Raw genomic sequence first — 13,468 nt, 5'->3', positions numbered from 1 at the left:
GGAATAATCCCAAGAAAAAAAAAATTGGACCTAAACTGTATCAGGCCAACGTAAAATTTAGAGATTTATGCTGCCATTTTTCCTATTCCGTAGATATTGAAGCAACTAGTCTGGAATCTCGTCTGACGTTTTCCCTTGTTATTGCATACGTATGCCGCCCATACAAGGACCTCAAGTTTTTAATTTGACCTCTACACAAATTTATTTATTTATCTTATTGCACAAAAGTAGGTGTTATTTATTTATGTCTAGATTTGACTGAAGTTTAACACTATGCAAGCACAATAAAATATAAATACTAAAAAGGCTCATTATTTCCACCAAAAATAAAACTTCATCTTAAATTTCGGATGCTAATTTATCAAAATTGGAAACAATGGTTTGTCCATATGCTAAAAATGTTGCAATAAAAGAAAAGAGATCCTCTACGAACCCCTCTGCCTCTTAGAGTACATGTGTGACGCACAACTAAATTACCTAGTAACAATATTAGATAATGCTTTAAACAAAACTCTCACCCTTAAATTATGGGAAAAATAATCAGTTTTGATCTCGGGTCCCAGCTTATACTCTCCTTAGCTAACACGTTGAGTCGTCTTTTTCCTTCCACCACTATCTTCACGCTCAACCTAAGAAAACACACGAAATCATACCAAGGAGAAGCACTCTAAACACCATAATAAGAAAGCAAATTACATAACTTTTTCTGTTCAAAACAATACAGTACTGAGGAATTCTAGTAAAAAAAATAGGTGTTTCTGTATCTCCACTGGAGCACGGAACATGAACTATATTCTCAAAGAAATTTAGTTATGGGAATAGAGCAATGATGACTAATGGGGTTATTGTACTAAACTTGGGTAATAAATGACAATTTGAAAAATTACCTCAACAAGTACCCTTGGCTTCTTCAGTTTTTCATCTTTCCTGTGCCTTGCAACAGACTCTTTTCTCTTGTGGTGACCTATCTCTTCCTCTTCATCGTCTGTTCCAACTGCAATTTTTTTTTTTGTAGTTTCAAATACAAATTAACCGAAATGTCACTCTACTTTGTAATAAAAATCTTAAAACCCCTTTCCTTTTTCTCTTTAAAGCAAATGGGTAATTGACTGATAATGTTCTCAAACACTCTTATAAGCAATAATCTAAAAGTGAGCCATTTATGGACATGCCCCTCCAAGACTGGCATTTTGGCTTCTGCATTTTTACACTAGTCTGATGCAAGGACTTTAGGGGACAGATATAATCATAATCACAGTTTCACTAAGGCGAGTCTAACATAAAAGGGAAGAATCTGCTTACCCTCGTCATCCTCATCATCATCATCATCAACGTCATCCTCAGCATGAGATTGATCAATCCCAAAGCCAGTAAAATCTTCCATATCATCTTCCTCTTCAAGTTCATCGAAGCCTTCGATATACTCTATTTCCGGCTCCTGCATTTCACATCCAATGCACTGAGCTGAGCCCAAAACTCTTAACAATTTCGATAGTAATGGTCAAAGATCAGTATATATTTTAGAAGGTACCTCCTCTTCTTCTTGGTGTTTACCCTCTAGCAGCATCTCTTCCATTTCAAGAACTTTTTTGTACTCCTTGTCAGGATAGTTGTATATGTCACCGTAATTTTTATTCTTAAGACGTTCTAATAGTTCAGTTTCAATACTCTGCAAAGAGAACACAAACCATGTGTGAGAAGTATTCAACATAACACCTACATTATGAACATTACTACTGATAATTATGATTTAGAAACCTTATCCAATAAAGCAGCTTTCTCAGCCTTCTCTTCCCTCCTGGCTTCCCTCTTTTTCTCTTTTCTTGGTGTTGTCATTATCTTCTCCCTGTTAACAGAACAAACAATTTGAGAACAATCTCAAAAGAACAGTCAGCAAAACCCACCAAGCATAAACCATGTCATCACTTCACAAACCCCATTACACGATGATAATTCAATAGTACATTAAAATATGAGCTGAATACATACATATATATACATATATATATATATATATATATATATATATGTATTATATAAAGCGAACCAGGTGCAGAAATAACATGGGAACCAATTTAGACCTTGTTTTAAGAGCAAGCTTCCTCATCCGAATTCGCATCTGAGTCATTTTGGTCAACCGTTGCTTAGTCTTGTGTACAAGAAACTTAGGCCAATACATCTGTGGGTCCACAAAGAGAGCCAGACGTTAGCCATTATATGATCATTGTGGCTTCTTTTTCATATATAAATAATAAATCTAGATCTTAATACCAGATTTTTGTCAATGAGTTCTAGTGCTTTTTCATAATTCCTCGGTAGCTTCAGTCTTTCCCATAATTTATTAGGCATATGAGCCCTTTCTATGGTTTTCATGTAAAGATAGAAGACCCCTGCAAAGCGCCAAATATTAATACATCAAATAACACGGAAAATCCTACACATAGCAGCAAGATTAAAGTATTTTAAGCTCAACATGCTACTAATGTAGAGTGAGACTAGGAGGTTTTATAATTCCATTTTTAGTTGAAGAGTTTTATCAAGTTATTTGAGCCTTATAAGCTCCTCGTCTTCATTATATATACTAAGATGACTTAGATTTGTTGCTGACAACGGTATTTCTCATATCACAATTTTTATTTAAGAAACAAAATCCCATATTATAATGTTAAACACCTTTTACTTCATTAAATGAAACTACCCATCATTCTTCCTCTTCTTGAAATTACTCCGAACTCTTCTGTCTTTTCACTTTCTCACCAGCCTTTATGCATGACTACCAAAGATTCTTCAGCCCAATAAATAGTTCTAGTAGAAGTTCCAAGTTCATTTGGATAGTCAACTGACTCAAATACTATTAATCTGAACCCTAAGATTCGTCCCAGTTCTATACGCAGTGAACTGGAATTTTTAGGACTTTAGTCTTCATAAAAATTCACAGCGTGCGAGCAACTCTTTTTCTACTATACTCTTCAAACCAATCTTCTCCAGTAAAACTACAAAGACTCGGTGATGTTACTTTACAAATTGCATCTAATTTTATTTACTTTCACTCCTTTATAAGCTTATACAGAGACTTAGCTAGCTATTCGAGAACAAAGAAACAAAAAAAAAACAACTAGCTTCTAAATAAGATCAGTCGTTCTAAATAAGCACCAAAGTTACTACCCACTAAACCATGAAGAAAAGGCAACAGAAAATGCATAAAAATAAAATAAAAAATACCATCGTGGTCTCTAATGGTGGCATATCGGCTATTGGCAAGAGGACACGAGCTTCGGTTACAAACTCCGGTTAAGTTGTATGGATTCCGGCAAAAAATTCCAGTCTCGATTCTGAAATCCGAAAAAAATGACAAACAGAAACTCAATCACCTGAAATTTTCTTCTGGGACTTTGAAATTTTGAGTATCGAGTATAAATCATAGAGAGAGAGAGGGAGTGAGAAAGAGATAGACTTTGCCATGAAACTGCAGTGCTTGTGCCTGATGACTTGCCATATGACCTCGTCATTTTGCATCGTTGATCAGACGAATACGGCGATTCAGAGCAGCTTTCAGATATTCGGGAACGAGGCGGTCCAGACAGTAAGAGATTGGGGGTTTAGGGCTTTGTACCTTTATATTTTTTCTTCTTTTTTTTTTTTTTGACGAATTTCCCGAACAGTGATATTATTATGGAAAATATCATTAAAAACCCTACATTTTGCTCAAATAACTAAATAGCCCCTCTATTTTATGCTCTTATCACAAAAGCCCTTTGTTCTAATATTTGTCGTTTAAAAATCCATGATATATTTTTTGTGTTGAGGAAATGGCGGCAAAAGTATTTAAAGTTTTACGCTAGATACACTTAATTATCTATTCTTTTTTTTTTCGACGGCAAAAATATCTAATGATAGTTTTTTGTTCCACCGTTACTCATTTGACCGTTATCTTTAACGAAAATACATGTGTCACAATTCTATATTTACATAAAATAACTGTGTATTTTTGTCGTCGTAAAAAAAATGAGTAGTTAAGTGTATCAAACGTAAATTTTAGGTATTTTTTTCCGTCATTTACTCTTTTGTTTTAGGGAAATTGATAGCAATAATGCTATTTGTTTGGCAATTACCAAATCAACCAAAATCCAAATATTGACACATCTAATACCAAATTGATTACGAATTGGTTGATTCCGTGACACATTTAGTCACGAACTGGTTGATTCCATGACATATTTGATACTAGATGTGTCAATATTTAAATGTTGGTTGATTTTTGGTAAATGACAAGTAATTGATATTATTGCTATCAATTTCCCTTTGTTTTACTAGTATTCAGCCTTTATTTTCGAAATAGGCAGACTTTTATGCCTAGATAACTCTGTTTTTATCAACATATGCAAAAAAAAAATTAATAATGATAAAAGTATAAAATAAATATAAACTAAAACATGTTTTTTTGCTAGTGTTGCTGATTCAAATTTTCTTCTAGGGATAATTTCAAAATTATGACCATTTAAATTTTTTTTACGAAAATCACTTTAGTGTTTTTAATTTTAAACCTATAACCAAGTTTGTCAATAAATAAATTTGTTTATTGACATATTTTTCAATAAATACAGTTATTTATTAATAAGTTTGTCAATAAATAATAATAATTTTAGAATTAGAAACAAGGTTTTAGCAACAAAAAAAAAAAAAAAACTTTAAATAGTTGAGATTTTGGTATAACCAATTTCCTCTTTCTTTAAGGCTCCGTTTGGAATCCGAAAAATAAGAGAGAAAGTGAAAATAATAGAGAAAATGAAAATGTAATAGAAAATAATAGAAAAAGTCAAAATTCTAATTGTGTTTTAAAGTCATAGAAAATATGAGAGAAAATTGACGGGAAAGTAACGATTAGACTAGGGACGGAGCTAACTCAAGTCCAGGGTGGGCTCTAGTCCCCTCCCCCTCAAATTTTTTTTATTTATATTTTTTGCCCATTTTTAAAAAATTTTACATTTTTTACCCTAAAATATTTACACTTTTGACCCATTTTTAAAAAAAAAATTCATTTTTACCATGAATTTTTTTTAATTATAGCCCCCTAAATTTTGTTTATTTACATTTTTTTGCCAATTTTTAAAAAATTTTACATTTTTACCCTAAAAAATTTACACTTTTGACCAATTTTTTTTAAAAAAAATCATTTTTACCATGATTTTTTTTAATTAGCCCCCCTAAATTTTTTTATTTACATTTTTTGCCCATTTTTAAAAAGTTTTACATTTTTACCCTAAAAAATTTACACTTTTGACCCATTTTTTAAAAAATTTTCATTTTTACCATGATTTTTTTTAATTAGGCCCCCTTAAATTTTTTATTTACATTTTTTACCCATTTTTAAAAAGTTTTACATTTTTACCCTAGACAAATGTGATCCCCTCATAGACAAAAATGTGGAGAGATTCTCATTTTCCATTTGATTTTCGAAAGAAAATGAAATTCTCATTTTAGTTATACATTTTTCCTTGCATTTTCCATCATTTTTTTTTCTACCATATTTTCCTCAATCCAAACAACCTAAGTAAAATAGGAGGGATTTTCATTTTCCTTTCCCTCCTATTTTCCGGGTTCCAAACGGAGCCTAAAGGTTCTCTCTTTACATATTTGAAGTTTTCCATTTGCTTGTATTCAATAGGAACTCTAATAGTAAACAATTATTTCCAAACCAAAGGTTCTGTCTTTCATTCATGGAAAGTTGTTTTGAGTTGAGCAGATAGATTTCAACAATTTCTTGCTAAAAAAAAATAATAATTGAAACATAAATTTATTAGGATAGATTGTTGAAATCTGGTTCACTAGACTTGATGGGAATTTTTTTGGTGGTGTAGCGAAGTAGTAACTAGCAAATACTAAGGAGGAAGGTGGCGTTTAGAGCGGCCTCGAGGAGGCAGGGCTGCATATCGGTTGGCAAATTTCTTCTAAAGAGAGAGGTGGGATTGTGTGGTTCTTGAGTCAGCATTTTACAACCACGACATGGATCGGTCATTCTCAAAATCCCATTGGGTGTCTCCGGGGCAAGTGACGATCTAGTGTGGCACTATGAGGATGATGGAATTTACACGGTCCAATCCGGTTATATTCCTCCGAAAGATAAAGCACTTTCTTTGGAGGGTTTTTCTTGAAATCCCCCGGCGAATGGGAATCTGAGACGACGGGGGTATCAGCGTTTTTCTCTCTACTCATTTGTAGCTGATTGGGTGGATGTTATTCCTACGTGGTTAGCTATACATGTGTCGAAAGACTGTGATAACCTTTCTGTGGAATGAAATCCTTCTCTTTCCCATAAAAAAAAAAGAAAAAAAAAAGCAAACACTACTTTGTAAACTAGTCAACATTTAGAAAATTAGATTAAGTAAGACATTCCACGAGATTGGGTTGTCGCAAACACACCAAACTACTCAGACTTAATAAATGCTTCATACCCATACTTAAACACAACCAACTAATCAGACTAAATTCATCACTTGACTGTTTTGCACGACGGATTCTCATTTCCTTCGTGCAACTAAGATGTTTATATGCTTGTTTTGGAGCAACCGTTTTGCAAATTAACTGCCGTGTTTCACTTTGCATGAATTTTTTTTTATTATATGTCGACATCATGGTGTAAAGTTATGTGTAGCAGTGGTGTCTTACTTGCTTCTTCTTCTTTTTGGTTTTATAGGTACTAAAATGTGTTTCATTCCTTTTTACGAAGAAAAAAAAAATTCAATGTATGAATATTTATGGGGCTACATTTGTGTCTGTTTTCTCAATATCATTTTTTTTTTCTTTTGGTAATATCTTTCATGACTTTTAAACACAACATAGAATTCTAACTTTCCATTTTTTTTTTTTTTTTGCATTTTCTTTTTCCCTTTATTAATTAAACTTTGCCTCAAATTTTCTAGGTTCCAAAGAGACCATAATGGAGATATTTAGAAACTTTTATGGAAGAAAGCTGGGATTAGGGATTAAAAGGAGAAATCGTAGAATGTATTTATTATATTTCATGGATGGAGTAAAACAGATTAATCAGATTAATAATTGGTTAATCATTACTCGGATTCGAGCCAAACCTATATTTATTTTTTTTAGTATACATTCTTTACCATGTTTAATCAAAGATCGTGCCTTACATGTGGCCGAAAATCTGTGTTAAATCATATAAAAAAGGATGTCCAACACATGTACTAAGACCATAAAACTAATAGGTTGCTAGTCTTTCAAAATTATGCATGTTTGTGAGATATTGGTTGTGTTTGCCTTAGCTTATTAAGCTTTCTTTTAGCAATTTCTAAAAGTTCTATTGTTTTAAAGTGCTTGGTAAATAGTTTTTAGTAAAAGCTGAAAAGTGTTTTTGCAAAAGCAAAGTTATGCCAAACGGTGCCATTCGTGTGTGCGTATCTAAATTTTTTTAGATACCCGTACAAGCTCGAGTCCTTCACCAACAGTCATTTTTGCGGATACTCTGAGCACTCTATATTCTTCGTATTTGAAAGGTGCATAGAGACGTGGGTTTTGTTCGTCGACCAACTCAATCGGGGCTTCTACATCAATCTCCTTTGGTCCTAATAGGAATGAAGCTATAGATACCCTAATCTTAGCTTCCTTGCATTGCACTCTATGTATCACATTGCAAAACCTTCCATTGCTCCATGCCTGTTGCAAACACAGTCGATAATACGTCATTGTGACTTACTTAAGTTTTACAATCATTAATAAAAGTTGCAAAAGGATTGAAAACAATAAATTATTTCCAAGCCAATTTTATTCTTTGCTTCATTATATAATTGTTTAATATGCTAGATATGACCTTAAAATAACAGGAGTACCAAAGGGGTACCTTAGCTGTGTCCCCGAGAATAAGCATGAGAGTTCCGGGACAAGGATCAACGGACACGAATTCACCGAATTTGCTCATAACTTCGAGACCTCGAACGCTCTCGTCTGCTTGGAGAATGGTGAGAAACGCTGAATCTGTGTGGATTCGTACGCCGGAAAAGCCCATGGACTCGGGATTAAAGTTGTACTTGTTCATCCTGAATAGAAAAGGCCAACTTTTGAAAAACTCCCGCTCTATTCCTAAGCATTTCGCCAACTTACATGCAATCTCTACAGCCAGCTTGCGCACTGCTTTAGCATACTTCTCTATTACCTCTCTGGTCAATATATATATGAGAATATTATCAATTGAAGTTGCTTGGGAATTCTGTAGCTATATGAAGAGTGACAATAATTTGGTGAAATCATGCATTATGGAACTCTTTCTCAATAATATTCCGAGACTAATCATAAGTCAAAAGGAACATTAGGCATCACCATCACGACAAATAGGAGTTAGATAAAAATATGTACTTTGTGACAAGGCAAAACTGTTTTTTTATGAACTAATTTTCAGACAACGGGTAAAATTTGATATCACGTGCTTATGTTTTCTAAATAAGGCATTTAAATCAAAGACCAAGAAGTTTATCTAAGTGTTAAATTTTTAAGTTAAAGTCCATTGAAGATTAGGTAAATAATTATTTGTCTTACAGGGACTTAAAGAATGTTATAGTTAAATAGTCCATTGAAATTATAAAGTTGATAAATAATAGTAATTTAAGTATTAGGTTTCAATAGTTCGTTTAATATTTTTTGAAATTGGTATATTTATATTTACATAAAAAAATTTAATGACTCAAATAATATTTTGACACCTAGCTTTGAATTAAACACTTAAAAATATGGAGACAGTAGTTTAATAGCCAACAAAAATATTCATATTTTGGAAATAGCCAACATTTGCAAACTTTTGGAAAAATAGCCAAGCAGCCTATGTCGCATAAGTGATACCTAATAAAAATTACTTTTATGATCTTAGTTTTTTAAATTCGTCATTTTATCTCTCCTGCTTTTGAATTCGTCACTCATCTCTGCTACTTTTCTTCCTACATTTATTTCTCATAAAAAAACTTCAAAAATCCATATCTATCTCATATGAACTCGAAATTGAGTGATTTCGAATCCTACGGATCGTATCGCCGAGATCTTTAAAAATAGATCTATTGTTTTTGATGAAAAATCATGTTTACATGTGTTTGTAATGACTTTTCAAAAAATATTCGATAAATTTCCATTTATTTCCACATGATTTCCGAAAATTTTCAGTTATTTTCATATCTAAGACAATAACGTGATTTTTCTACATCTATGACATTAAAAATTATTTTTGAATGGACCCATTTATTTTTCATCCAACACAATGGGTCTATTTTTTAAGATCTCGGCGTCACAAATCCGTAGGATTTGGAATCACTCAATTTCGAGTTTAGATGAGATACATATGGATTTTTGAAGTTTGGATGAAAAAAAACGTTTGAAAAAAAGTAGGAGAGAAAAAGTGACGAATTCAAAATCAAAATAGAGAGAAAGTGACGAATCTAGAAAAAAAAAAAAAAAAAAACTACTAAATTGATTTAATGACACTTTTGAAATTTTAACTCATTACTCCAAATGTCATCTCATACATTTGGTTATTTACACATAACTTTCTAAACGTTGGTTAAATCCCTAACGTTAAGATTAAGATGACTTAGTTAGTTACAAATTTCTAAAAATATTAGTTTTTTTTAAATTAATTAGTTTCAAATGTTTTTTTTTTTATATAGAAAGTACAAATGTGGCTAAATTTTGTGATAGTATAAAATGTAGGAAACACTCCTGAATGCATGTTTTTTTTTTCCAATGTTGCCACTAGTTTACGATGCGAGAAATCTATATACAAGTCCAATTATCAATATGTATTAAATTTTATGTATTATAATTTTTGTAAATTAGATACATGTCGTTTTGCATCTATTTTCACCAAGTCTAAGAAAAACGAGTAATAACTCGTATTCTGAATCATTAATTATTTCTCATTTTTCATTTAGATGTCGGCTCTAATATGTTGGATAATTAATAATGAATTGATTTCATAAAGTTAGAGACGAGGAATAAGAATCCAATTAATTAGAGTTATTAAATGTAACCTTGGTAACATTTTTCCAAACAATTTAGTAAATATACCTTTGACGAGGAGTGGCCTCCAATTGGCGGCAAAAGGTGGGAATAGCCTCCTGAGAGGCAAAGTCGTAGAGACCCAAGGCCTCGTAAAGTGGGTTGATCTCCGACGGTGCCTCGTATCCGCTTCCGACGATGACATCAGCATTCCGGCGCTTGATCTCCACCGGAAGGTCCAAGAGACACCTCACCACCTCCTTCATTTCAACCATCAAATCCACCGGAATTCCGTGGTTGCAGATCCTGAAACACCCCCACTCCTCGCAAGCTTCTCTCAGCTTCTCGTACGAATCCGAGCGGTCTCCGAATCGCCCCACGTCAATCAATGGAATCATGCTTATTGTCTTCTTCTCATTATCGCTGTCCATTTCTCGAGCTCTCCGTGGCTTTGATCGCTGTGATGTTATTTAATATCCTACGGCTTCATCAATTTAGTTTCATGTCCTTTATGAAGTTGGATTGGTCAATAAAGGCGGGTTAATATTATAGATTGTATTATAGATTGTTATTACCGACTGGTCAATAAAGGCAGGTTAATATTATAGATTGTTTAGACCTTATTAAAAATCTCGTGAATCTAATGGCATGTTTGGATGGCCACTATTTTCAGGAAGGAGAATGGAATGGAATGGAATGGAATATTTTATTTGGTTTGCTTAAAAGGACGAGAATGATGATTCCAGGTAATGGCTATTCATTTATTTTAGTGAATCACCATTGTTTATGTAAATGAGTGGAATCATCCACTCCACCTAAAATTTAATTATGTTTCCAAAAGTATCCTCGCCCACTTGAACAATAATATATATTTTGTGAAATTTGTTGTCACTAGTCTATCTTACACTTCTTATTATGGCAATAGTCCAAGTTTCATTTAGTTAAAGAAATAGCCCATTTTTTCTTAACAGACAATTATACCATTCGCGAATCAGTTAATTAATTAGCAGACTGAGTAGAGTTAGGTTAATTAATTAACTTAATGTTTGGATTGGAAATTCACAAAAAGTTCACAAAAATCAAAACTTAAGTCGATTCATATTCAAAGCATTCAATTAATTAACCTAATTCCTAATGGGTAAACTAGCAACGTAGCCATTTTGAAACATGGTTTTTGGAATCTAGCCAACGTTTGGTAAATTTTGCAATCTAGCCATTTACTGAAATTTACAGATATAAAATACCTAATTTACCATTTTTCTTATACTTACATGATCAAAACACTAGCCCACGTTTGACCGGTTTGAATTGTATACAGCCAACTAATTTCAGATTTTTTCGCAATTTAATTGGATATTTAGCTAATTTAATAGGAGATTCGGTGATGTAATTAAAAGAGAAAATTTAATGCAATAAATGCAAAAAAAAATTACCATAATTAACAGAAATTAACAAATCAGCGGAGATTAACAAAAAATTACAAACATTTACACTGTATTTGCTTACACAATTATAATTTCAGCAATTTAATTTCAGCTTTTTGAATTCATAATATGAGATTCGGTGATGTAATTAAAAGGGAAAGAGAATATTTATTTGATTGAATAAGTCAAACAAGATAATGAATACACGTAATTATGATAAAATCCCGTTCAAAATTAGAAAATAAATTTGAAAAACAAAAATACCGTATTAAATGCGTATTAAAGGAAATGAAAGAAATCGGCTCTACCTGCACATATGTAAATTTACCATAATTAACAGAAATTAACAAAGCAACGGAGATTAACAAAAATTTACGAACATTTACACTGTATTTGTTTACACGGCTATAATGCTCATTAAAGAAAAAAACGCTCAATAACCAACTTTGCCAAGTATAGAATTTTTTTAAAAATTCGAAATATAAACCGAATATAACAAATTCGGCTACAAAACCAAGTCTCAAAACGTGGGCTAGTATTTTTGAAACCAAACCAAGGCTAATATAGTAAATACCATCTTACATAAATATGACACGTCATCAAATTTGGCTAGATTCGAAAATTAAACGAAACGTTGGCTAGATTACAATTGCAACGTTTGATGTGGCTTAGATCGACTAATTTTTCATTCCTAATTCAGTCAGTTAGTAAATTAACTTTACTCACAAAAAAAAATCAGAACCTAAGCTAATTCTTAATTCAACCAGTCAGTTAATTAATTAACCTAATAGAATTTAATCAATTAATTAATTAACTGATTCGTGAATTAGCACTGAATCAGCAAAATAGCCCAACAATTTGAGACCAAACCAAGTTCCATATCACTTCAATTCAGACATCAAGCTTATAATTTGTAAATCCTCAATTATTCTCAATCTGAAACCCTAATTCCAAATCTCTTTTCTTCACTTCGTCCTCGTTGCTCTTCTTCCTCAGTCGAAGCTTGGTGAAGGAGGGAGCTCGGAATCGCAGGCGTCGGAGGCCGGTCAGGTCGCGCAGAGGGTTGGAGCTCGCCGGAACTCTCACTGGGCTCACGTCGGAGGCGCGCGTCGGGTGAGCGCCGGAACAGAGCGAACATACAAGAGAGAGAGAGAGGACGAAGGCGGTGGCTGGTCGCGCGCTCGGTGTTCGGCGCTCGCGCAGGAGAGGGAGCGCTCGGTGTTCGTCGACTGTACTGACGGCGACGGCGAGTCCGACGCCGGAGAAGAGAACTTCGGCGACGACGGCCTGGACATTTCGCGCGAGTTTTTTTTCTTTTGGAGTGAGCGTCGATGGAAGTTTCTAGGGTTTTGGGAAAATTTTTGGAGAGAGAGAGAGAGGGAACGGTGGACTGGTGAGATTGAGTTTGTTTAAATATGAGAGTAATTTTGGAACTGAAATATCACTTGGGCCATTATCTTAAATAATTCAAATTTGGCTATTCCCTTAACAAAAATAGGTTGATTGGGCTAGTAGTTTAATTCACCCATATATTTTTACTTGGAAAATATCCATTAAATTAATACATCTATTTTTTTAAGCTGAACTTCAAATCTCAAACCCCATCTGAGAGCATCTCCAATGCATCTCTATTATAGAGATAGAGATAGAGATGCATCTACAATACATCTTCAATTTTTTCTCTATTCTCCAAATATGGAGATGAATGCAATCGTGTATCTCCAAATATGGAGATGCACTATTTCATCTCTATATTTGCCCCAAACTTTTAAAAATTATATTATTAGTCCAAAATTTAATTTATAACTACAATTTAATACTTATATGTATTTATTTGTAAATTAGTGTATTCTAAAAATTATTAATTAAAAAATAACTCATACTTGAAAAAAGAAAATAAAAATTACTACAATAGAAATCACAGTATTTTACATAGACGATTAAAAAAACATCAAGACATTTAAAAATTGGCTATTTTCCTAACTAGCCAAATCAACTTACTAATATTAAGAGAATAGTCAAAGTTTCATTTAATTAAGGGAATAGTCCAA

At 32.9% G+C, this 13,468-nt stretch overlaps 2 protein-coding genes across 2 annotated transcripts; both read right to left on the bottom strand.

The window, feature by feature from the left end:
* Window positions 1–292: 292 nt before the first annotated feature.
* Window positions 293–3,602, bottom strand: LOC149381267 (MAK16 protein-like protein). Its single transcript, XM_089602115.1, has 9 exons — window positions 3,455–3,602; window positions 3,223–3,332; window positions 2,272–2,390; window positions 2,082–2,179; window positions 1,759–1,846; window positions 1,532–1,669; window positions 1,303–1,438; window positions 888–994; window positions 293–629 (listed from the first exon to the last, which is right to left on the bottom strand). Exons 1-9 carry the CDS (start codon window positions 3,514–3,516, stop codon window positions 576–578), a joined length of 912 nt encoding a protein of 303 aa, XP_089458241.1. The 5' UTR covers window positions 3,517–3,602; the 3' UTR covers window positions 293–575.
* Window positions 3,603–7,216: 3,614 nt separating this feature from the next.
* LOC149381266 (2-oxoglutarate-dependent dioxygenase DAO-like) lies at window positions 7,217–10,560 on the bottom strand. The gene is made up of 3 exons (XM_089601017.1): window positions 10,063–10,560; window positions 7,856–8,171; window positions 7,217–7,671 (listed from the first exon to the last, which is right to left on the bottom strand). Exons 1-3 carry the CDS (start codon window positions 10,422–10,424, stop codon window positions 7,417–7,419), a joined length of 933 nt encoding a protein of 310 aa, XP_089457143.1. The 5' UTR covers window positions 10,425–10,560; the 3' UTR covers window positions 7,217–7,416.
* Between the last annotated feature and the right edge of the window lie 2,908 nt (window positions 10,561–13,468).

This window comes from Urtica dioica, chromosome 11, assembly GCF_054948205.1.
Source record: "Urtica dioica subsp. dioica isolate 48M chromosome 11, U.dioica_male_clone48M_v1_H2, whole genome shotgun sequence".
NCBI classification, from domain to species: domain Eukaryota; kingdom Viridiplantae; phylum Streptophyta; class Magnoliopsida; order Rosales; family Urticaceae; genus Urtica; species Urtica dioica.
Note: the sequence above shows the minus strand (reverse complement) of the source record. Positions and strands in the feature narration are given on the sequence as shown.